Source organism: Quercus suber, unplaced genomic scaffold (assembly GCF_002906115.3).
Source record: "Quercus suber isolate HL8 unplaced genomic scaffold, Cork oak 2.0 scaffold_251, whole genome shotgun sequence".
NCBI lineage: Eukaryota > Viridiplantae > Streptophyta > Magnoliopsida > Fagales > Fagaceae > Quercus > Quercus suber.
In genome coordinates, this window is record NW_027069707.1 from 128,527 (window position 1) to 153,444 (window position 24,918).

Consider the following 24,918-nt stretch of genomic DNA (forward strand, 5'->3'; position numbering starts at 1 on the left):
GTGCAAAGTTACCAGGAGTTGTATTAGACATTAGATCCTCCACAATAGCTAGCAAACGCTTTGCCCATGAAAACTAATAGGATAGAGTCCCGATTTCACTAAAAAATGCATAACATGAAATAAGTACCTCCCTCCTCAACTGAGAATTCGTAAGTCTTGGACTCAATGAAAAAGAAAATTGAACCTCCCATAACAACAGAGAAAAACCACAAGTTTTGTGAATAATTTGAGGTAGCCAAGCCTCAAGACATATCTGCTAAGCTAGATACATTGCCAATATGTAGTCCAAATAAAAATCTTGTAGGATGAATGCTTTTTAACAAGTGCAAAATAAATCCTTCACCATCTACAGATATTTTTATTTTCATTCATTGCTCTATAATTGCTTGAATATTAGTTTTAATTTTTTTTATAAATATTTTGGTACTTGTTATTGTCTTTCCAATCAAAAGTTAATATATTATGATTATCATTGGAAATTTTTGCATTTTGATGTTATTTAATTGTACTTAAATGCATGTTATATTAGGGTCAAATTTCCTATTATGTATACAAATGCATACTTACATAGTATTCTTTGAAGTAAGCATGAAGAAAGACAATACACAAACTTCAAACTTAACTACTTATCCCTCTACATTTTCAAAGCAACGCCCAAATCCACAGGATTCACAAGAATTTTATATATAACTTCTTTTACCAACTAATAATTACTTCACATCTTCTAATATGTAAAACAAGTACGAAATACAGAAAACAACATAAAACCATAAAATTATGCATACTTTTCAGCCAAAGGAATTCCCCTAATCCTTTCTAATATACTGGGGAGAGTTTCTTTTGGAAAGGGGAGCGGGTGGGTGGGGGGAGCACAAATTAATATCCATGTAATTGCCTCTAACGTTATAAGGCTGGGTTCATCTCTGTTTCAAACAAAAATTGCAAGAATTGCAGCTTTGTTTTCTGCTACATGGACAAATAAAATATTTCAGGCTGGATCAAGTATCATCTAATCAACTTAAATCTCCAACTTCTCCAAAAAATAAATAAAAGGGCAGAAAATTATATTTTATTATCAGTTATCACATTATTGTTCTCTTGTTTTTTTAGTACTGCAATGTTATTCTGTCTACCATTTTTTCAAAGGGCCATTTGAAGCACACAATGCCTAATATGCATCAAAGCTAATCCAACATAGATTGCTCACTGTAATTCCAGTTATATGAAGTTAAATAAATTGTATCTCCGTATAGCAACAAATAAGGTCTCTATCATTGCTGCAATCCACATAATTACACTTACATTCAAGGACAAGCTTAAACTAGAAAAATCTCATCATGAGAGCATAGTTTAATGAGTAATTCTTTAGTTCCTATAAAATGGTAACTTGATCTTTCAAACCCTCAAAACAAATCAGATCTGAAATTTAATTCACTTGTATATTATTCAAATAGTAACTGTCAAGATTCTAAAGAGAGAGACTGTAGATCACATGGGCAGATCACATGGTGAACATTTGTTCACAATTTACAAGCTGATAGAGACAAAAGATGGAGGAAACATGTTAAGGCATGCAGAAAAATGAATATATCAAAAGCATGCAACACAAGATTCTTGTAAATTAGCCAAATACAATACAAGTAAAAGGATTTAAAAATAAAAAATAAAAAACCAAGAAATTCATTAACAGGTTGATTGAAATAAATTGATTGCTGGTTCTTGCCAAGAACTCAACAGATCATATTAAGAGCTTTCCAGATGCAGCTCTAGCACCCACAAACCAAAAATAGAAATTTGCATACTCTTCTTTTCCATATTATATGTAGCAAAGAAATACAGCAGGCCCTCAGATTATAAAATAGAAGGTAATATTAATTATAGATATTTATAACTTATAGATACAGGCCTTTGTTCTAATACTAGCCTTCAACATACAGATTTCCTTCCACAATAATTTCCTCTAACATAGATAAAAAACAACATGAAGCACGCCGTTTTATAGAAACTATCTCAAGCCAGTTGAACTCCTACAATTCCACAGTTTAACAGTTCCATCCACTCTAATAAAGTAAAGAATACATATAAAAATAATAATAATAAAAACTAAGACATTTTTAGGTTATGTACACATGTAGAAGACCTTGTAGACTATGTACATATGTAATTATAGAAGATACAACTAAACTTCAAGTGCCAAATCATACGAGCTTCATATGATCTGTTTTATTGTGCTTTCAATAACAAATGTGCTCTATAACAGATTTTTTTTTTTTTTTCTTCTTTTTTGTTTTTGAATAAGAGTATAAGACTAGAAAAACAATAGCATAACATGATCACATTTTTTAAACAAAATAAGCCAATGATATGAACTCATCCAAACACCAGCAGCTTTTTTTTTTAGCTTTTAGCTTATTTTGTTTAATGCACAGAGCTTTTAAAACCTCACTTTTTTAAGTACAAGTATATTTTAGCCTACTTTCAGCAGAAAACCTAATAAGTTGATGCCAAATAGACACTAAAGAGAATAAGTGCCTAAGCCAAAAGCCTTCTATCATACAAAAGCCTTATTTAAATTTGAAAATTAGAAATGACATATTCTGAGTTAAAAAATAATAATAATAATAATAATAATAATAAAATTAAAAATTAAAAAAAAATGAAAAAATGAAAAAAAAAATCATATAAAATTAGGGATACATAATTCTTTTTTACTCTACTTTTGCTTAAAGTTTTAACAACAAATGAGGTAAAACTATTAATATGACCATAGAACATAAGTTGGACAAGGCCTAGGCTATGGCAAATGGTGGGTAGGGGAAGGGCGTAGTAAAAAAAAAAAAAAAAATCTGCTAAAGGGGATTTCTTGTAACTGCCCATTATCCAAAACAGAGTGATTTCAGGTAAAATAACTTTTTGTTTTTTGAAAAAAAAATTATTTGATTTCACTCTCTATCTTATTCAACATTTTCTTTGCTTTTTTTCTTGGCAGCCAAACAAGGACTTATTGAGAATGGCATCGGTGTTTCTGTACCATGTGGTGGGGGATCTGACGGTGGGGAAGCCAGAGATGGTGGAGTTTCTGGAGACCGAGACGGTGGAATCTGCCATATGTGCTATTGGAGAGTCTACTGAAGGTGGAATACCTGTGTGGAAGAGGAGATCATCACAGCATGTTGGTGTGTTTGAGAATGGGGAGATGAGGCAGCAGAGGTTTGTGGGTATTCTTAATTCTCTTGACATTGTTGCATTCTTGGCAAGGAGTGAGTGTTTGGAGGATCAGGACAAAGCCATGAAGACCCCTGTTTCTGAGGTTGTTGTGCCTAATAATACCTTGTTGAGGCAGGTTGATCCTGGGACAAGGTTAGTTATTCATTATCTTTTTTGACATTTTAGTATCATGGTTTTATTGTGAGTAAGATATGTTATCTTCCTTTCAAATAAGGAAGTAACAGAGAGCATGACTTCAGATCTAATAGAATGGTGGAAAAGAATACGTGGCCGAACCTGACTAGTTTATTGAGGATTAATAGCTCACTCCAAAATTTTTGAACTAAGACTTGGTTGTTGTTTGTTATTTTTGTGTATTGGTAACTATTTGAACAGAATCATGTAAAAGAATTATGATTAGTGCTGTTTTATTACTGTGTGTGGTGTACTTTACTTCCAATTCGGCTAATTGGATCTGAAGATTTTTGGATTACTTGTTTGATGGTTGTGTTGAATTTGGTAATATTTTTTGCGTCTTGTAAATTGTGATGTGTAGTTTTATGTGAACGGTTCCCAATTGTTTCTAGAACCTATCTATGAAACATAGTTTTGTTACATTTGCTTACTTCATCTGTCCGTTCTTCATTGTTTTCTTATTGGTGGTCTTTATGATATTTATCGTAAGTATTATAATATTTTTCCCCAAACAGTTCTCTTGTATGTGGTTTCCTTCGTTATTTACATCGTTGTGCAAGTGTGTGCACATCTTCTTCGTGTGTGATCATACATGCTTAACATCTTGGAAGTGTAACATGTTCATTTGGCTGGAAATTTATTCTTGCTGTGCATCCTTATCTCCAATTGTTAAGAGTTTTGACCAGTGACCTACGCCCTTCCCCTACCCACCATTTGCCATAGCCTAGGCCTTGTCCAACTTATGTTCTATGGTCATATTAATAGTTTTACCTCATTTGTTGTTAAAACTTTAAGCAAAAGTAGAGTAAAAAAGAATTATGTATCCCTAATTTTATATGATTTTTTTTTTCATTTTTTCATTTTTTTTTAATTTTTAATTTTATTATTATTATTATTATTATTATTATTTTTTAACTCAGAATATGTCATTTCTAATTTTCAAATTTAAATAAGGCTTTTGTATGATAGAAGGCTTTTGGCTTAGGCACTTATTCTCTTTAGTGTCTATTTGGCATCAACTTATTAGGTTTTCTGCTGAAAGTAGGCTAAAATATACTTGTACTTAAAAAAGTGAGGTTTTAAAAGCTCTGTGCATTAAACAAAATAAGCTAAAAGCTAAAAAAAAAAGCTGCTGGTGTTTGGATGAGTTCATATCATTGGCTTATTTTGTTTAAAAAATGTGATCATGTTATGCTATTGTTTTTCTAGTCTTATACTCTTATTCAAAAACAAAAAAGAAGAAAAAAAAAAAAAAATCTGTTATAGAGCACATTTGTTATTGAAAGCACAATAAAACAGATCATATGAAGCTCGTATGATTTGGCACTTGAAGTTTAGTTGTATCTTCTATAATTACATATGTACATAGTCTACAAGGTCTTCTACATGTGTACATAACCTAAAAATGTCTTAGTTTTTATTATTATTATTTTTATATGTATTCTTTACTTTATTAGAGTGGATGGAACTGTTAAACTGTGGAATTGTAGGAGTTCAACTGGCTTGAGATAGTTTCTATAAAACGGCGTGCTTCATGTTGTTTTTTATCTATGTTAGAGGAAATTATTGTGGAAGGAAATCTGTATGTTGAAGGCTAGTATTAGAACAAAGGCCTGTATCTATAAGTTATAAATATCTATAATTAATATTACCTTCTATTTTATAATCTGAGGGCCTGCTGTATTTCTTTGCTACATATAATATGGAAAAGAAGAGTATGCAAATTTCTATTTTTGGTTTGTGGGTGCTAGAGCTGCATCTGGAAAGCTCTTAATATGATCTGTTGAGTTCTTGGCAAGAACCAGCAATCAATTTATTTCAATCAACCTGTTAATGAATTTCTTGGTTTTTTATTTTTTATTTTTAAATCCTTTTACTTGTATTGTATTTGGCTAATTTACAAGAATCTTGTGTTGCATGCTTTTGATATATTCATTTTTCTGCATGCCTTAACATGTTTCCTCCATCTTTTNGTCTCCAGTGGCCACCAAACTCAATCTGCCCAAAAGTGGGTGGATTGGAGGCAGAGTTCCTCCCCAAAAAAAATGTCTGAAATATCAATTTTGTCTAGACTTTAATCCATTTAAATTGGGGATAATGGTAAATTGTACCTTTATCCTTTCCTTACTTCTTCCTCCTTCCCTACTACCAAAAATAGGGGAAATGGACTCCCCTTACTTCTCCCTCCTTCCCTACCCGTGTGTCACTGTGTATGTGTGCATGCATGTGCTTTATAATATTGTGCCTTTCATGAAAAAAAATTTGGGGGCATCATATTCAGTTTCCTGATCAGTCAAAGAAAATTAGAATCATCTCATAAGTGTATTTATTATGTGACCCACCATCACATAATAATGGCGCTAAAATGTCATATCCTCTTACAAAAACCTCATATCCTTCTCCACTATTGTATACTGAGTAGCTGCTTGCTTTAACACATTTGTCAGCCTCTTCATTGGGATTTTTGGGGAGGTTTGAAAGGAGTTTATTTTCTGCCTAATGTACCATTGAATGAAGGCAAGTTTTCTAACCCTGGCTTGAGTCCATATAAATTTCTCTAATTCTGCGAGAAAACTTCTTTCTAATGAAGATATCCTCATCTAAGATGAATTAAGACACGCATGGGTAGTGAATTAAAGCAAGCAAGAGAGAGAACCGTCTATACATCAGCATGGATCACATTGTGGCACTTCCACAGCTGTGAATTAAAAATTAAAACATACAGAAACAAAACATTTAAATCCCCCACCCCTCCCCCCCCCCCCACCCACCCCCCCCCAAAAAAAAAAACACTCAAAAAATAAGAGAGAAAGCATTCACCTTTTGTACGGCGCAGCATTATAGCCCTCAAAACTGCTTGAAGCTTCTTGTAGCCATGTAATGAATTTCTGGATATCGGCACCTTTATTGTATTATAAAATGATTTGTATACAGCATATGGATCATACTTTAGGAACCTGAAGTAACTGTATAAGTCATCAATTGCATTTTGAATAGGTGTTCCAGATAAGCACCATCTTCTTTTGGCTCGAAGGCTGCAGCATGCTCTGGCCACTTGAGTTCGGTGATTTTTTATTGTTTGAGCTTCATCTAGTATCACCCTAAACCAACCTACTCTTGCTAGTGCACCACTACCATAATCAATTGAAGAACTATCAATTCCTTTTCTACCCTTTTTTCCCCTCTTACTAACATTAGATGTCTTTTTCCTCTTTTTATTGTTAGAAAATTCAGAGGATAACCCATACATTTCCCCATTTTTTTCATCGGCATCTTCATCATCAACTAAAGGCTGCTTTGGAACTTCATTAGTTACAATAGCATATGTAGTGAGAACCACATCATATTTTGCCAGTTCAACAGGATCCTTCGTCCTATTACCTCCATGATAAATTAGGACAGAAAGCTTAGCTTCATCTGCAACTTTTTCATCCAGCTCCCTGGCCCACTGTCGAAGAACACTCGCTGGGCACACAACTAATGTACCAGCTGCTGGCCTCTGCCTCCTAAATTCCCGTGTAGAACTACTCACTTTTAGATCATCAGATTCTTCAGACTTCTTGACTTTATCCACGCCATTATCATCATCATCATCATCCAGATTCACTGCTTCCTTGGCTTTGTCCACACCACCACTGCCATTATCATCATCTTCATCCAGATTCAGTGCCTCAGTTTTGTGACATAGATCATCTGATTTTGATTTTGACTGCAAAGACCTTTGCATTTGTATAAGGGCAATCATTGAAACAGTTTTACCAAGGCCCTGTAAAATACAAGTACAATGAGTCCAAGTAGAAAATTCAAAAAGAATCTCCCAGTGTAGTGTCATGCAGAAGCCAGGCCAACTAGACTTTTATCTAACCTGATCATCAGCTAATATTCCACCTAAACAATGCAAACTTCTAGTTTCCTTTTGAACCATCCATGCCAATGCAATTTTCTGTAAAACACAATGATTTAAGCTTAAAACAATACATATTACACCTAAAATAGAACCAATGATAAAATATTTTTTTTTGATAGGTCAACCAATGATAAAATATAGAAAGAAAAACCTGATGTCTTAGAAGAGAAACAGACAAAAGACCATCAGGTAAAGTAGCTTCAACTTTAGGCTGATTCAGATCCTGCAAGAACCAAGGTCCATGAAATTTAAACATTTAAACACATATTGATTCATTTTCCACAAACAGAAACATAAGACCAATCCTATGGACCTATTCAGTTCTTTTATGCTTCAACCCCATACATGCTGCACTAGCAATCAGTATAAACAACACTTTCCTTAAGGTGCACGATAGAAACTCAAATGTGTCTTAAGCACAAGGTGTGTAATCTCTGATCTCTCTGTTCCCTTAGCCACTAGGATATGGAGTTGCAGTAAATTTTTTAGTGTTCCAATTTATTTTGAAATACAAAAAGGCCCTTGGGAAAAATTGTGTAGAACCATCATTAGTATCAAAGCATTGATTTAGCTGGTAAAATTATTTAAGAATCTCAAATTGCAGCTTAAAAGTAGAAAATCAGTACTGTTTCTTTACCAACAGTCATTGAGCACGTGATCAATTTGAGCTACTACTTTCTAGAAGCACTATTGGTATAATTTAAGTTCAAGTCTGCTACACAAAGTATACTATCCAGCACATCCAGTCTGTTATAAATCATTCCAAACACACTGAACTTTTCTTTCTTAAGTTACTCCAAGGGGTATAGTATGTCATTAATGTTTCTTGGTCCTTAATAAAAGTTAAGCTTGTCACTCTTGTCTACAAATGAACTAAGCTCATCACCCTTACAGTTTGTTAATTAAAAACATAAATATGGACCATTCTTACCCATGAACTCTAGTTCAAATGGTATCTCCTCACCTTGTAAGAACAAGTTGGAGAGTGAGGTCATGAGTTAATGACATACTGGATAAGTGTGTAATTACCCAAGAAAATATTTAAAAAATAAATAAAAAGGAACCATTATTGTTATCAAATTAAAGAATACTCCTCCTTGTATTAACATCTCAGGTTGGAAACTGTTTGCAATAGTTTCTACCAGAGCCATATAGCAGTCCATTTTTTTAGACCCAGTCCATTTTGTCTGTTTCTGATAAATTGTAAATTCATTGAGACAAGACAAAAAACATTTAAATATTTAAGAAGATCACCAAACATTACAAAAATTTTGGGAGATCAATAAAACAGAAAAACAAAGAGCACTGGCTTCTGCCTGAAGAATTGCCCCAGACATAAAACAATCTTAAGAACGGGCATGTGTATATATAAGTATATGATCAATCATAAGAACATTAACTTAAGGGAGGGAGCTCAAGACTCTTCAATGTCCTTTTTAACAAGCCAAGTTAGACTCATACAATTTCAAACTCCTAAAATACAATTAAATTAAAATCAGGAAAAGTATTAATAAAACTTAAAACTGAATAATACGGTAGTAAATAGTTGCAGATACCTCCAATGCTGCTTGATAAATCAGTCTCTCATCATTTCCAGCATTCCTGTCTTCACCTACCATGGAACGGTATAAGGGATCACTTGTACTAGCAAACTGGTTGGAGGATATAGCTTTTCCATGCATGAGAGATGGAGGTAGAATCCTACTCCCACTGTTTTCATACAACATAACCTCATCATTCTTGCCCCTGCTAAACTGGTCTCGAAGATGGCCCTTGCTGTTGGATACACTAAGCCCTGCTGAATGGTAAGAGTTTCCATAAGCATCACGAACTTGACTGCTGCCCACGTTCTCTACTAAATTGTTTAATCTAGTACTTGGTGCAGATGGCTGGAGAGATGGTGGAAGGGTCCTCTTCAGAGCCTGTTGAGATGAAATTTTCTCATAATCAGCACCAGAAAGGTTAGCAATTCGGGAATTAATGGCCCAAGGATCACTCGCATTCCCATTAACTGTAGAATACTCAGAACCATCCACTTCAGCAATATGCTGATTTGGGGCCCTAATATTGTCACTAGAACCAGGTACTAAATAAGTATCAACATTTGAAGAGCTTCCATTTGAAGCATATGCTCTTTTAGGAGAAGCAACCTTTTGAGACTGTACACTGTAACCTGCAAATTTAAAAAAATGACCGATTGATATATAGAATTAAGTAAGAAACCCAAAAATTTTCAGAATTTACAGGATTGGTCTGACTTGTACTGCTTGAATTTGGACCATGTGTAGAAGCCCATTGAGGAAGAATCCTTGGATCAGCAGATCCCCTACCGTCTGTTTCCCAACTCTCCAAATCATCATCAGATGAACTGATATCTATATAATCCATCACGGGCATGGACTTTTAATGGTGACTTTCCTTTTCCTCAACCAATTTTGAAAGAAAATTATTAAAAGATTTGCCAACCTGCAATTCAGAAGCATACTCACATCTCATGATACTGCAAAATAAATAACTAGTCTAACTAGAGCAATATCTTTTACCAATTTATTAGAAAGTATCTTTTAACTCACCAGTTCAGCAGTGTCTTGAAATTCAACTGGAAACCCAACCACCTAAAAGAAAGAAGCGTCTCCACACTGAACAAATGAAATCATGAAGATGATCCACATGATCGGGCATCAGTATGAATTGCACGATTCGCACCCCCACTTCCATAAAAAATAATAATAATAATAATAAATAAATAAATAAAAAAGGATTAATGAGCAAGCCAGTTCTAGAACAAATAAATATACCCAGAAACAAACAAGAAGAATCTAATAAAAAATAAACTACAAATATTAATGCATGGTTCAGATTTCATTCTGAAAGTCCATTACACTCTATCCAAATGGTAAGGTTTCATAGCACAAGAGAAAGGGTGCAACGTGAACCTTGTTAAATAATGCCTAATCACAAAAAGTGGTTATAAACTCCATGTATTCATATAACAATCAATACTGCGTATGCAAAAAGAACCGCTGTTCGTAAAAGTGCACTTAAACTATGAAGCTCAAAGCTCCACAGCTTAAGCATTTTAAACAGATAATACAAAGTGCATTTTCAAAAGTGCACTTCTGCCCTTTTTATTTTGTGTTTAAAAAGATATATAACTTACTAAAATAAATAGCTAGATCTTAATATAATTGATATGTACCCCTGATTTGTTACATAAAAACCAATGCTATGGTGTGATACAGTACACATAAGCCAATTTCTCATTACTTATCAATGATTCAACATAATAAGTTCTAAGAGAAGAGCCCCAAAATAAAATTAAAAAAATCTACAGGACCACACAGCATCATTTCCAACTCATCTACTATGTTTAAATTTTATATGATTAGTTAATCACTTGATTGTCATATTATTCATTAATACTTTTCTTTCAAATTAACTACAGAGAATTTTTTAAGAAATTGAAGTAGCCATTTGAGTTAATATGCCAAATATATTAATCTTTTTATTTCTTAAACTTTCTTATATTTCATATTATAGATCCTTTTATTAGAAATTATTGTACAGTATTTTTCAAAAATACGTCTTTTGCTTCAATCAAGCACACGCTTGGAATTTGGTAAATTGGTGTTCTTTGTGCCAAAGTAATGGGGGAACAATGGAACATCTTTTAATCCATTGTGATGTTGCTTATGCTTCATGGGTAGATTTTTTTTTTAGATGTTTGGGATTCAGAGGGTCTTGCGAGGGAATGTTGCTTTTTTGCTATTTAGCTGGAGAAATTGGTTTGGCAAATAGAGTATGGATATTTGGAACATGGTGCCAGCTTGTTTGATGTGGTTTGTTTGGAAGGAGCAGAGTCATACTTTTGAAGATAGGGACAGCACCTTGTATCAATCGAAAGATTTGTTTGCTCGTACCCGGTTTGATTGATCTCTGATTTGGGGTTTCAAACATTGTTCATCTATTTTAGAGTTTCAAGTTTCTCTTAGATTTTTATTTTGAGTTATCTGTACTTTTTGTCACTTTATGTTCATTATCGGGAACATAAAGTTTTTTTCGATCACTAATAATACTACGTTACTCATCAAACACATGCTTGCAATTTACACCTAGGCTCTATGAGGCCTTTGCAAAGTGCACCTCACACTTTCACCAACACTCGTCAATACATTACTGAGCATGCAACCTAAATTATGATCCAAACCACAAGTTAGACAATACACTACTATGCATAGATTAACAAAGGATTCAGCTGGTTATTGCCATTTAACGGACTTAACTGCTAACAATTGGAGACCCATTCTCGTGAACCCAACCATATTCTACTTGAAAAACTCGAATCCCCCAAGTTTCATAGACATCATATTCCGCATCATGATGGGTAGTTAATATTTGTTGGTAATAAAATTGAGTAATCAAGCACACACATCCAAACACAATAATCACCACAAAGTTGCAAGCGAGCTCTTATACATTCAAGAAAGTGGCACCATCTTAGTCAACGAAAAATTGGAAAATACAAATCAAATTTAACCTCCCCTAAAAAGGGCAGCAAATTTCGTAGACAAAGCAACCAAGGGCTTAAGAAAGAGTGCTAAGGATCATCATTCTAGCTCTACACAAGATTACAGCGAAACCCAGAAGAAAAAAACAAAAACCCACAAGAAAAAATTCAAAAATTTTAAAACTTTGAGACGGACATTTAGCTATTACCAAGTGATAAAGAGTGTAATTGTATAAAAAGGCAGAGATAAAAAGAGAAACTTGAAGTGATTAAGTAGTAATTGAAAATTGAAGGAAGTGAAAGAGGAGAGTGAAAACCCTACCTGTAAATTGAAATAGCCGATCCTCATTTGGCCTTGTCAACTGCTCATAGGGTTTGCAGAGTCAGCGAATCAGAGTCACTCAACGGTAGCGTTTGAAACAAGGAAAGGAAGAAGAACTAAGGAAGGAGGAGGATAGATCTCCTATAATTCAATTCTGAGGTTACCAAAAAATAATTAAATCAAAGTTTAAAGGGTTTATTCATAAATAAATACCATAATATATTCGAAAAGCCGAATATTTATTTATTTATTTATTTAAACGATGACTTTTTTTCTCCCTCTTTTTCTTTTTTCTTTTTTTTTTTTTTGCCAATCGACAACAAGTTACAACTTACTTTATTTCAAGACTTTTAAGGTTAGCAGTTTGGTTTGGTTGGTCTGGAGTCAAATGGTGCCATTCTGCCACTGCATGATTCCCATATTCTCTCATGGATAGTCACAATTGAAATTGGGCCTAAAAAAACGACGCAATTTAATTTTAGACCCAGATAATCATAATTGAGTCCAACCCAAGTAATTCTTGTTTTGCTTGAGTTTCCTTGTTCGAGCTACAACTCATTGGACGTAATGTACAATGCCTAGCATATTTTATAGAGTTTTGCCCAACGGCTACAATTAACTCTGATACAAAAACTAGCTGTAACATCGAGTCTATACTTGAAATACATTTACAAATAAGCATATAGTTAAATGAGTAGTAAAATTTTATTTAATGTTTGTATATTTTAAAATATAAAATAACTACTATTAAAATAAATATAGGTTTATTTGAAACAAATGAAAGAAAAAAAAAATTATTGAAATTGTTATCCATGAAATTCTCAATTTTAGTTTGTCCAACTGCTATTTGTATAATATTAATTGTGGGGGGTAAAAGCCCAGACATACCTATTGGGCTGGAGGCCCTGTCTTGAGGAGTACTGTACGTCTGAAGAGTAATAGCGGGTCGGGGTAGAATTAATCTGAACGCAACCAACCCAGAAGTGTAGGAAGAGTAGCATCCGAAGAAGTCTCCTTTTGTCCGAAAAGGTTATACTCCTCAGACGCAAATAGTCTTGACCCAACCAACGAATGGAAGGTCCGAATGGACTCTCTGGCAATCCCAACGACAAAGATAAGCTCTGGGCATGTCTGGGGATGATTAGAACGAGAAAATATCTCAAGGAAAAGCTGCCACTACCGCATTAAATGCACTGCAGCTACTTTTCTGACCGCATTAATATGGAGAAGACCCCTGTACAGTGTAATCTCAGCTACTACCACTCACGGAGGGGTAAAAAGAATACCTGATGGGACATGCACTTAAGTGGATGCTTAGATGAAGAACAAATGGACGATAAAGATGATGGGAGAGGGTGCTATATAAGCAGAAGAGGTCTCTGATAATAGGGATCGGAAAAATAGTGGAGAGAAGGAGGAGATAATTTTACTGTAGCTCCCAGAGTTGTAATCATCTTTCATTCAATAACATATCTCTTCGGACACACATTTGTCAGGAAAGATGAGCATGATCTTGTGTCAATGAATCCTTAAACATTATAACCAATCACTGTTTAATTCGCAACTAGCCCAACTCTTTTGCCAACTCTCTACAAATTCATTGTCTTGGGTTCATTGGGCTCGTAACCCACCCTTCTTGGGCCTGGGCCACCAAATCAGACCCTACAATTGGCGCCGTCTGTGGAAAGAGCTTGTGCAGGGGTGAAAACAACAGTTGAGGATGACTAAACGAAACCAACAACGGGCAGAGTCTAGGGCATCCCAGCATGCGGACCCTTTCCTTAATTTGGAGCAGAGACAGGATCGTGAGGGCAGTGCGCACACCGTGCACACTAGGCAAAGCCAGTCACATGATGGGAGTTATGTATCCCATGCACAGAAGAACCGGGATTTGCAGCTGGAGGTTGAAAAGTTAAAAAGAGAGTTGCATCATGCAAAACGGAAACGGGTTCCTTCATATTATGATGAGGAGTCCGACGACCAACAGGATCCCACTTACCAACAAAGATCGCGAACGCCAGTCAGTGAGTCCTTTTCCTACCAAGAGGAGCGTCGTCATGAGAAGCAACCTCTGAGCCCACCACGTGGAGGTGTAGGGAACGATGCCATGAGCAAGGCCTTGAACCAAATCTCTAGATCGCCCTTCACACGCAGGATTGAAGAAACGAGACTCCCCCGGTGTTTTAACCAGCCTGCGTTCACCATCTATAATGGTAAAACGGACCCAGTAGAACATGTCAGTCATTTTAATCAACGAATGGCAGTCTACTCCAGAAACGAAGCTTTGATGTGCAAGGTCTTCCCCTCCAGTCTCGAACCAGTTGCAATGAGGTGGTTTGACAGCATGAAGGAAGACTCCATCAGCTCCTTCAAGGAGCTCACTCAAGCCTTTGGTTCGCGTTTTGTCACCTGCTGAAGAGTGTCCAGGCCCTTGTCCTCTCTGCTATCCTTGAGCATGCAAGAGGGTGAGACTCTGAAGGCGTATTCGGACAGGTACTGGGAGATGTTTAACGATATGGAGGGCAACTTTGATGCGATGGCCCTCGACACGTTCAAGCTCGGCCTCCCCACTGACCACGACTTAAGGACATCTTTGTCTGGCAAGCCAGTCACTAGTATGCGTTAGTTGATGGACCGTATCGAAAAGTATAAAAGAGTTGAGGAAGATCAGCAATAGGGGAAGGGCAAGGAAAAGGTTATCCCCCAAGAAAGAAGGGATTTCAGGTCGGATCGACTCAGCGGCAGTAAACCGCAGAGGGATTTTTCTGCGACGGGATCAACAAACCCTCAAACAGTCAACACTGTATTCAAAGAGCCAGTACACCAAATTCTAGAAAAAATTAAGGGTGAACCATTATTCCGATGGCCGAATAAGATGGTGGGGAACCCGAAAGGCGCAATCATAATCTCTTCTGCCAGTATCATCAGGACCATGGACATACCACGGAGGATTGCAGGAGCTTGTGGGACCACTTGGACCAACTGGTCCGGGATGGTAAATTAAAACACCTTCTGCACCACTTTAGTGGCCGAGAAAGTCAGACAAGCTCAGAATCCCGAAGAAACGACCTATCCAAGCCGCCGTTAAGAACTATTAATGTCATCTTTGCCGCACCAGGAAGAACAGGATCCTTGCCATCGAAGGTGATGTCAGTTGCCCGTTCATCCACAACAGATCCTTGCCAAGATCCGAAGAGAGCTAAAGTGGCAGCTTAACTGGTTATAGGGTTCTCGGATGAGGATAAGATGGGGACCATCCAACCCCATGACGATGCCTTAGTAATTACCCTCAGAATTGGGGGATACGACGTGAAGAGGGTGATGGTGGACCAGGGCAGTGCCGTGGAGATAATGTACCCCGATCTCTACAAGGGGCTAGGCCTAAAACCTCAGGACTTAACGCCATACAACTCTCCCCTCGTGAGTTTCGAAAGAAAAGTTGTCACCCCGAAAGGCCAGATATGCCTACCTGTGCAAACCGGTTCTGAAGTGGTGGAGGTGGATTTTGTAGTTGTGAATGTGTATTCGCCTTATACGGCAATCGTAGCCAGACCTTGGCTTCATGCACTAGGGGCTGTTTCCTCTACTTTGCATCAGAAAGTCAAATACCCATCCGAAGGACAAGTTTATGAGATCCGAGGGGATCAGTCCACAGCCCGCTAGTGCTTAGTGGCTGCCATTCAACATGAACCAGAAGCCGAGTCCTCGTCCAGGGCCGAAAAGGGTTTATAGCAATTGAAGTCTCGGGAATTGCCTGCCGAGAATCCAGACGAATGAGCTAGGTGCGAGGATTTGACAAAAGTCACCATCGAAGACAATCCGAAAAAATTCTTTCAAGTCGGATCCGAGCTGCCCCTTCCGGAAAGGGAAGAGTTAGTAGAGTTCCTCAAGAAAAACCTTGACGTATTTGCCTGGGACACCTATGAAGCCCCAGGGGTGGACCCGAAATTCATTTGTCACCATCTAAGAGTCAACTCACTAGTAACCCCTAAGAAGCAGCCTCCTCGACGCCCATCCAAGGAACACGCTGAGGCAGTAAGGGAAGAAGTAGCGAAGCTCAAACAAGCGGGAGCCATTAAGGAAGTTTTCTACCCTGAGTGGCTAGCGAATACTGTGGTAGTGAAGAAAAAGAATGGGAAATGGCGAGTGTGCGTGGACTTCACCGATTTAAACAAGGCTTGCCCTAAAAATCCATTCCCTATGCCAAAGATCGATCAGCTAGTGGATGCCACTGTCGGCCATCCTCGGATGAGCTTCTTGGATGCCTTCCAAGGCTACCACCAGATACCCTTGGCCCTGGACGACCAGGAAAAGACCGCTTTCGTCACTCCTATTGGTAACTACCACTATAAGGTAATGCCATTTGGCCTAAAGAACGCAGGATCTACCTATCAGAGGATGATGACGAGGATGTTTGAGCCGCAACTCGGTAGAAACATCGAGATTTACATTGACGACATGGTGGTGAAAAGCAAGATTGTTGCTGAGCATGTAAAGGACCTTGAAAGTACCTTTGAAGTCCTCAGGGAGTACAAGATGCGCCTAAATGCTTCCAAGTGCTCATTTGGCGTGGGGTCTGGCAAGTTTTTAGGATACATGGTGACCCATAGGGGTATTGAGGTTAACCCCGACCAGATAAAGATAATCAACAATTTACGAGCTCCTCGGAATCCCAAAGAAGTCCAGAAACTGACTAGAATGACTGCTGCCTTGAACCGATTTATCTTTCGGTCGGCAGACAGTTGTCGGCCCTTCTTCTCTTTGCTCAACAAGTGGAAGGGATTCGAGTGGACTGAAGAATGTGGTGTGGCCTTTCAGCAACTCAAGGACTATCTAGCTCGGCCACCAATTATGTCCAGCCCTGAGCCGGACGAAGTTTTGTTTGCTTACATTACGGTGGCTCCCTATACTGTGAGCTTCGTACTGATCCGACCAGACTACGGTGTACAAAGACCAGTCTATTACGTAAGTAAATCACTGCATGAAGTTGAGATCCGTTACCTGCCACTGGAGAAGGCCATCCTAGCAGTAGTGCTTGGTACACGAAAGCTACCTCACTATTTCCAGGCCCATACGGTCATCGTCCTCACTCAACTCCCACTTAAGGCTATACTCCGAAGCGCTAACTACACCAGACAGATTGCTAAATGGGTACAATCTTAGGGGCTTTCGATATTAAGTACATACCCCGCACGTTGGTCAAAGGCCAAATCCTTGCGGATTTAGTGGCCGAGTTCACAGAACCCCATTTAGAAGAAACGATACCAACGTCGGACATGGATGAAAAATCAGTTAGCATGATCTCTCAACAAAGTCCCTCTCATTGGGAAATGTACGTAGATGGCGCAGCAAACCAAAAGGATTCTGGTGTAGGGCTAGTATTAATATCTCCAGAGAAGATAGTTATCGAAAAATCGCTAAGACTGAACTTCACAGCTACGAATAACGAAGCTGAATACGAAGCCCTGCTGACAGGAATGGCCATGGTTCAGAGAATGGGAGGAAAATCATTGGAAGCGTTCTCGGACTCGAGACTGGATGTAGGTCAAGTGCAAGGTGAATTCAAAGCGAAAGATGAGAGAATGCAGCGATACCTGAGCCGAGTTAAGCGCTTGCAGTCGGGGTTTGGCTTCTTTAATTTGCTGCACATCCCCAGAAATGGTAATGCACATGCCAATTCCCTAGCCACACTTGCCACCTCCTCGGCGCAAAGTCTATCGAGAGTCATCCTCGTCGAGGACCTGCAGGAGCCTACGGAAGCAGGGACAGAGGCAGTGCAGGTTCACCAGATCAGGGCCGAGCCTAGTTGGATGGATCCTATCATTAACTTCTTGCAGTGTGATATTTTGCCCAAAGAAAAAAGGGAGGCTGATAAAGTCCGAAGGAAAGCAACCAGGTTCTGGCTATCTGAGGACTAGAGACTGTACAAACGATCCTATACAGGACCATACCTACTATACATCCATCCTGAAGCCGTTGAATTGCTACTGGAAGAGCTGCATAAAGGGATTTGTGGGAGTCACACTGGGAGTAGATCTTTGGCTCATCGAGCCCTTACACAAGGTTATTGGTGGCCAAACATGCAAAGAGAAGCCCAAGAATATGTGAAGAAGTGCGATCAATGTCAATGATTTGCGCTGAATATACACTAACTAGGTGGAACCCTCAACCCACTATCCAGCCCGTGGCCGTTCACTCAATGGGGTTTGGATATCGTGGGGCCATTTCCCAAGGCCGCGGGAAACAAGAAATACCTGCTGGTCGGCACTGACTACTTTACCAAATGGGTCGAAGCGGAAGCTCTTGCCAACATCCGAGACGTAGACGTACAAAAGTTCATGTGGAAGAACATCGTCACTCGTTTCGGGATTCCTCATACTCTCATCTCGGACAATGGTCTGCAGTTCGATAGTAAAGCTTTCAGGAGTTATTATAGCGAATTGGGAATCACGAACAAATGTTCCACCCCAGCTTATCCCCAGGGTAATGGCCAAGCAGAAGCCGTCAACAAGGTCATTGTAAATGGCCTAAAGAAGAGATTGGACGACGCAAAGGGTAAATGGGTGGAAGAATTGCCGCATGTACTTTGGGCCTACAGAACTACACCTCATAGATCTACCGGAGAAACCCCTTTTTCAATGACCTATGGGGCTGAAACTGTTATACCTTTGGAGAATGGGTTCCCGACTTTGAGAACCACTTCGTTCAATCTGATCGACAACAATGAGCAGTTAGAGAAGAGTTTGGACCTAGTTGAGGAAAAAAGGGAAAATGCAATGGTTAGTCTGGCACATTATCAACAAAAGCTCAGGCAGGGCTACGACGCCAACGTAAGGCCAAGGCCTTTGGAACCTGGTGATTTAGTACTGAGGAAAGTTGTTGGCACTGCAAAGAACCCAGCTTGGGGAAAATTAGAGCCTAATTGGGAAGGGTCATATCGTATTACTTTAGGGGCTAGCATAATAGTGTATTTCCTTGAAGATCTAGATAGTCATGTGATACTCCACCCTTGGAATGTAAACAACCTCAAAATGTACTATTATTAATCGGGCTTTTCCTTTAATCAGCATGCTGACTCGTTATTTGAAGCGCATTTTTCTTTTAAGTGTTTAAACTTAAACTCATTCATGCCTGTAGTCCTCGGATCAGATGATTTGGGTTAGTTAACACTCCGTTACAATTTCTAAATGTTTAAACTTAAACTCATTCATGCGTGTAGTTCTCGGACCAGATGATTTGGGTTAGTTAACACTCCCTTACAATTTCTCTAAGTGTTTAAACTTAAACTTATTCATACCTGTAGTCCTCGGACTAAATGATTTGGGTTAGTTAACACTCCGTTACAATTTCTAAGTGTTTAAACTTAAACTCATTCATGCTTGTAGTCCTCAAACCAGATGATTTGGGTTGGTTAACACTCCGTTACAATTTCTTTAAGTGTTTAAACTTAAACTCATTCATACCTGTAGTCCTCGGACCAGATGATTTGGGTTAGTTAACACTCCGTTACAATTTCTCTGAGTGGTTAAACTTAAACTCATTCATACCTGCAGTCCTCGGACCAGATGATTTAGGTTAGTTAACACCCCGTTACAATTTCTAAGTGTTTAAACTTAAACTCATTCATGCCTGTAGTCCTCGGACCAGATGATTTGGATTAGTTAACACTCCGTTACAATTTCTCTAAGTGTTTAAACTTAAACTCATTCATGCCTGTAGTCCTCGGACCAGATGATTTGGGTTGGTCAACACTCCGTTACAATTTCTTTAAGTGTTTAAACTTAAACTCATTCATACCTGTAGTCCTCGGACCAGATGATTTGGGTTAGTTAACACTCCGTTACAATTTCTAAGTGTTTAAACTTAAACTCAGTCATGCCTGTAGTCCTCGGACCAGATGATTTGGGTTAGTTAACACTCCGTTACAATTTTTCTAAGTGTTTAAACTTAAACTCATTCATGCCTGTAGTCCTCGGACCAGATGATTTGGGTTAGTTAACACTCCTTACAATTTCTAAGTGTTTAAAATTAAATTCATTCATGCCTGTAGTCTTCGGACCAGATGATTTGGGTTAGTTAACACTCCGTTACAATTTTTCTAAGTATTTAAACTTAAACTCATTCATGCCTGTAGTCCTCGGACCAGATGATTTGGGTTAGTCAACACTCCGTTACAATTTCTTTAAGTGTTTAAACTTAAACTCATTCATACCTGTAGTCCTCGGACTAGATGATTTGGGTTAGTTAACACTCTGTTACAATTTCTAAGTGTTTAAACTTAAACTCAGTCATGCCTGTAGTCCTCGGACCAGATGATTTGGGTTAGTTAACACTCCGTTACAATTTTTCTAAGTGTTTAAACTTAAACTCATTCATGCCTGTAGTCCTCGGACCAGATGATTTGGGTTAGTTAACACTCCTTACAATTTCTAAGTGTTTAAAATTAAATTCATTCATGCCTGTAGTCCTCGGACCAGATGATTTGGGTTAGTTAACACTCCGTTACAATTTTTCTAAGTGTTTAAACTTAAACTCATTCATGCCTGTAGTCCTCGGACCAGATGATTTGGGTTAGTCAACACTCCGTTACAATTTCTTTAAGTGTTTAAACTTAAACTCATTCATACCTGTAGTCCTCGGACCAAATGATTTGGGTTAGTTAACACTCCGTTACAATTTTTATAAGTGTTTAAACTTAAACTCATTCATGCCTGTAGTCCTCGGACCAGATGATTTGGGTTAGTTAACACTCCGTTACAATTTCTAAGTGTTTAAAATTAAATTCATTCATGCCTGTAGTCCTCGGACCAGATGATTTGAGTTAGTTAACACTCCGTTACAATTTTTCTAAGTGTTTAAACTTAAATTCATTCATGCCTGTAGTCCTCGGACCAGATGATTTGGGTTAGTTAACACTCCGTTACAATTTCTCTAAGTGTTTAAACTTAAACTCATTCATGCCTGTAGTTCTCGGACCAGAGGATTTGGGTTAGTTAACACTCCGTTACAATTTCTAAGTGTTTAAACTTAAATTCATTCATGTCTGTAGTCCTCGGATCAGATGATTTGGGTTAGTTAACACTCCGTTATAATTTTTTTAAGTATTTAAACTTAAACTCATTCATGCCTGTAGTCCTCGGACCAGATGATTTGGGTTAGTTAACACTCCGTTACAATTTTTTTAAGTATTTAAACTTAAACTCATTCATGCCTGTAGTCTTCGGACCAGATGATTTGGGTTAGTTAACACTCCGTTTTTTTTAAGTGTTTAAACTTAAACTCATTCGTGTCTGTAGTCCTCGGACCAGATGATTTAGGTTAGTTAACACTCTGTTACAATTTTTCTAAGTGTTTAAACTTAAACTCATTCATGCCTATAGTCCTCGGACCAGATGATTTGAGTTAGTTAACACTCCGTTACAATTTCTCTAAGTGTTAATACTTAAACTCATTCGTGGCTTGTTGGTAAGCCTTATACTAACTGTTCTTCTTAGTACCAATTTTAACTACTTACGTCATCTACATGATATGATGGATGAGTTTAGCTATATTGTTACCTCAATTAAAAGGGACAGTCATTTGCAACAATAACAAGTCATAAGAAATATAACGGAGACACAAGAAATAAAAGCAAAAAAGTTTCATTAATTAAAGAGAAAAAAAAAGTTTACAAAATCTTTGCATAATAGAAGAAAACATCATAAGTACAAAATAGAAATCCCTAAATTTCTAGGCCTTCTTCTGAGAGACCGAGGGATCAGCAGCTTGGTTCTTGGATTCTGGGAGGGTCTTATTCTTCTCTGCCAAAACTTTGCCCTTGTCCTAGGGAGCCTCAATATGCTTGTTCGGATCATCGGCCCGACCAGATTCCTTGGAAACCTCGTGGCTGGCTGGTGGGAGTTGGCCGATTAGGGACTGCTCCGAAGCCTCAAGGAGCTGTGTAGAAGGAGGGGGATTAGACCCTGAGAGCTCTCGGATTTCAGGATCATAGTATACACTCCTAGGTCAGATTCAGGGTGGATTCCAACAGCATCCAACGCCTTTTGCCAAGTTATGTCGTAGTAGTCTCGACCAACTGAGGCAAATTGCTCTGTAAGCTGGGTCCCGGTCTCATCCACCCCCAGCTGGTAAGCTGCCTTCCTCTCAGCCTCCACTGCCTCCTGGGCCAGTCGAGCATTCTGCTCGGCTACTCGGGCGCTGTCCTTAGCCTTTTGAAATTCGGCCTTGAGACCCTTCACCAGCTCCCTCTTAGTTGCCAAGTTGATCTCTACCATGTGCAACCTTTTACGCTAATCTTCGGCCTGAGCCTCAGCATTTTTGAGTCCAGCGTCGAGGTTGTTCCTCTGGTTGGTCATCAGAGAGCAGAGAATAATTTTCCTTAAGGCTGCCCAGAGATCTTTCTGCCTCCGATTGAGATTGAGCTGCAACCTGGGCTTCGAGGTAGGCTTTCTTGTTCCACTCCTCGGCCACATATATCTGCTGGGTAACCTGCATGACAAGAATTTTCAACATAGAGTAAAGACAGGAGGTAAAATAAAAAAACAGTACCTGAACTAAGAGGATCAGTTCACTCACCATGGCAATATCCCTCTTGAGGGACAAGAAGAGCTCGTACTGGTTGAAGCGCTGATACGAATCCATATCCTTTGGGAGAAGAAAAGGCTGCTCTAGAGCCTCAGCAACAACACCTGCCCTCCCCCCATCGTAGTTTCTGAGGGAGGTGTCCCAAGGGATAGGGGCGCCATCTAACTCCAACCTGGGGGACCAGGTGCGGGGCCCTCGGCGCACCTTGGCCACATGGACATCTTCTCAACTCTCAGTAGAAGAGGCCCTCTTGTCCCGGTGACCTTTCGTCACCTTTTCCTACTTGGTTCCTCTTGGAGGGGCCACCTCCCTCTCCTTAGTGTCAACGATAAGTCTCTTCTTTTTCGGATCTAGCACTTGCTTGGTGCCAAGATCTAGAGGAATCTGAGGGGGTAGCTGTGGAAGGTTCGCAGCTGGTTAGGACGTTCCAATCCCTTTAGTCTCTGCCTTTTTGCCCCTATTTTTCATCAGACTTTTTAAATGCACCATATCGTCGTCCGAAGAGTCTTCGAGAAGGGCAGTTATCAAGACAGGATGAATACTGCACTGCCTGTCACCTTCTTCCTCGGCGTCCGAGAGCTCTATTACTCGTTCCCTCCTAAAGCTTCTCCCCCGAACGCAAATTTATCTATCTGCTCCTCTAGCGACGAGGTAGAGGAACCAACCCTTACACCTACTGCCGCTGGTTCAAGGGGAATTTGCTGGATCGGCTAGGCGAGTGGGAGTACACCTTGGGGGTTTGGATAGGGAACAGGGGCGAGGTCGTATGGTGCCAAGAAACCTTTCCGGGCAACATCTATGTGGTTCAGACGATAATCCCCCTACGTTATCACGTTGCCGATCGGCTGATAGTCCTTTGGTTTCGCTGTATACCCAAGGATAAGCGGAATCGATCTGAGCTGCCCATCCTCGCTTACGAAAATCTCCGATCTTAATAGGTAGTTGAGGGCAGCAGTGTTCGTAAGAGTCAGCCGAGGAGTAACTTGGTCTCTATTTGTTAAAAATTAGAGCAGAATTTAGTCAGAGATTTGAAAATAGTAGTACAAAGAAAATTAAAAATTGCTACAAGTCGAAGACCCTAATCCTACTGTTAGTGAACCTAAGTCTAGCATGTCCTACCTGGCTCTCCTAACGTGGTCGAACAGTGATGACCGTCATGCCATATGCCCGAGACGATCACATAGTCGTCCTTCATCGCCTTGTTGGATTTAGGAAGACAGGAGACAAGCCTAATAATATCGGATCGGGATTTTAAATAATATCCCACCCCTTGTTAGCTGTGACACTTGTACATGTATACCACATCCAGCCAGGTGAGCCCCAATCCTAGATGTCGGTCAAGATCCTCAACTGCCCCTAAGATCCTAAACATGTTGGGCGCACACTGGTCGGGACTAAGCCTATGGTTTCGAAGGTAATTAGTGGTGATAGGGGCCCATGGGGATGGTTATCCCTCCTTCTAAGAAAGCAATAACGGGGATTACGACATCACCCATTCTCCGATCCGTTAGTATTTTATCTGGAAGGCAATACCTCACACCCACATTTGGGGGTATGCGATAGGTGGCCTTAAATTCCTCCAACCGGGCAAGACTATCCACCAGATATTGGAGGTTGCCCATCACGCTTAAACGGAAAGGTGGAAGCACTGAGCGTAGCGACCAGGGGATGATTGTTCAAAAGTCGAGGCAACTGGACGAAGAGAAAATTGAAGGATCGAAAAGATGAAAACTTACAGGAACTGAACTGGAGAGTGATCTTCGAACTCGTACAAGGATCCTCAAAGGCTCTGGAAAAGATTGGGATTAATGACTGAAAGAGTGTGGTGAAGTCGTGTGCTTGTTCTTCCTGGGAAGTCTAATAGTTTGCAAAGTGAAGAAGAAGTGCCTTCTCCTGAGATTTTATACGGGGTCAAATGAAGAGGCAGGAGTTATTTCGCTCAAATCCCGGGGAAGAACCACGCCCGTTGGATTAACAGCCCACCGTTGGATACAAAGGACAAGGCGCCGCCTGGAGTAATTAATGCAGCGCCTTGGAAATACGAAAACAAACACTGGTAATAATGAAGTGCTTCTATCTAGGCCTACACGCGTGCCAGTTCAAATATTTGTCTCTCCACAAATTTCTCACCTCGTGACAAGTCAAAATCCCACATTTTCTCTTCAGATGTGAGGGAAAAATTAGGATTTTGAGGGG

At 39.1% G+C, this 24,918-nt stretch overlaps 2 protein-coding genes and 1 non-coding gene across 3 annotated transcripts; 2 read left to right on the forward strand and 1 right to left on the reverse strand.

The window, feature by feature from the left end:
* The first annotated feature begins 2,820 nt into the window (after nucleotides 1–2,820).
* LOC112012558 (uncharacterized) lies at nucleotides 2,821–3,707 on the forward strand. The gene is made up of 2 exons (XR_010631912.1): nucleotides 2,821–2,900; nucleotides 2,990–3,707. It is a non-coding gene; the product is annotated as an uncharacterized LOC112012558 (transcript).
* Nucleotides 3,708–6,061: 2,354 nt separating this feature from the next.
* LOC111990640 (helicase-like transcription factor CHR28) lies at nucleotides 6,062–12,404 on the reverse strand. Its single transcript, XM_065780924.1, has 8 exons — nucleotides 12,139–12,404; nucleotides 9,883–9,948; nucleotides 9,568–9,775; nucleotides 8,866–9,482; nucleotides 7,461–7,532; nucleotides 7,268–7,345; nucleotides 6,194–7,168; nucleotides 6,062–6,100 (listed from the first exon to the last, which is right to left on the reverse strand). Exons 3-8 carry the CDS (start codon nucleotides 9,704–9,706, stop codon nucleotides 6,062–6,064), a joined length of 1,920 nt encoding a protein of 639 aa, XP_065636996.1. The 5' UTR covers nucleotides 9,707–9,775; nucleotides 9,883–9,948; nucleotides 12,139–12,404.
* A 2,189-nt stretch (nucleotides 12,405–14,593) lies between these two features.
* On the forward strand, nucleotides 14,594–15,801 carry LOC112005155 (uncharacterized). Its single transcript, XM_024037409.2, has 2 exons — nucleotides 14,594–14,759; nucleotides 15,365–15,801. The coding sequence occupies exons 1-2, from the start codon at nucleotides 14,594–14,596 to the stop codon at nucleotides 15,799–15,801; spliced, it is 603 nt and encodes a 200-aa protein (XP_023893177.2).
* Nucleotides 15,802–24,918: the final 9,117 nt, after the last annotated feature.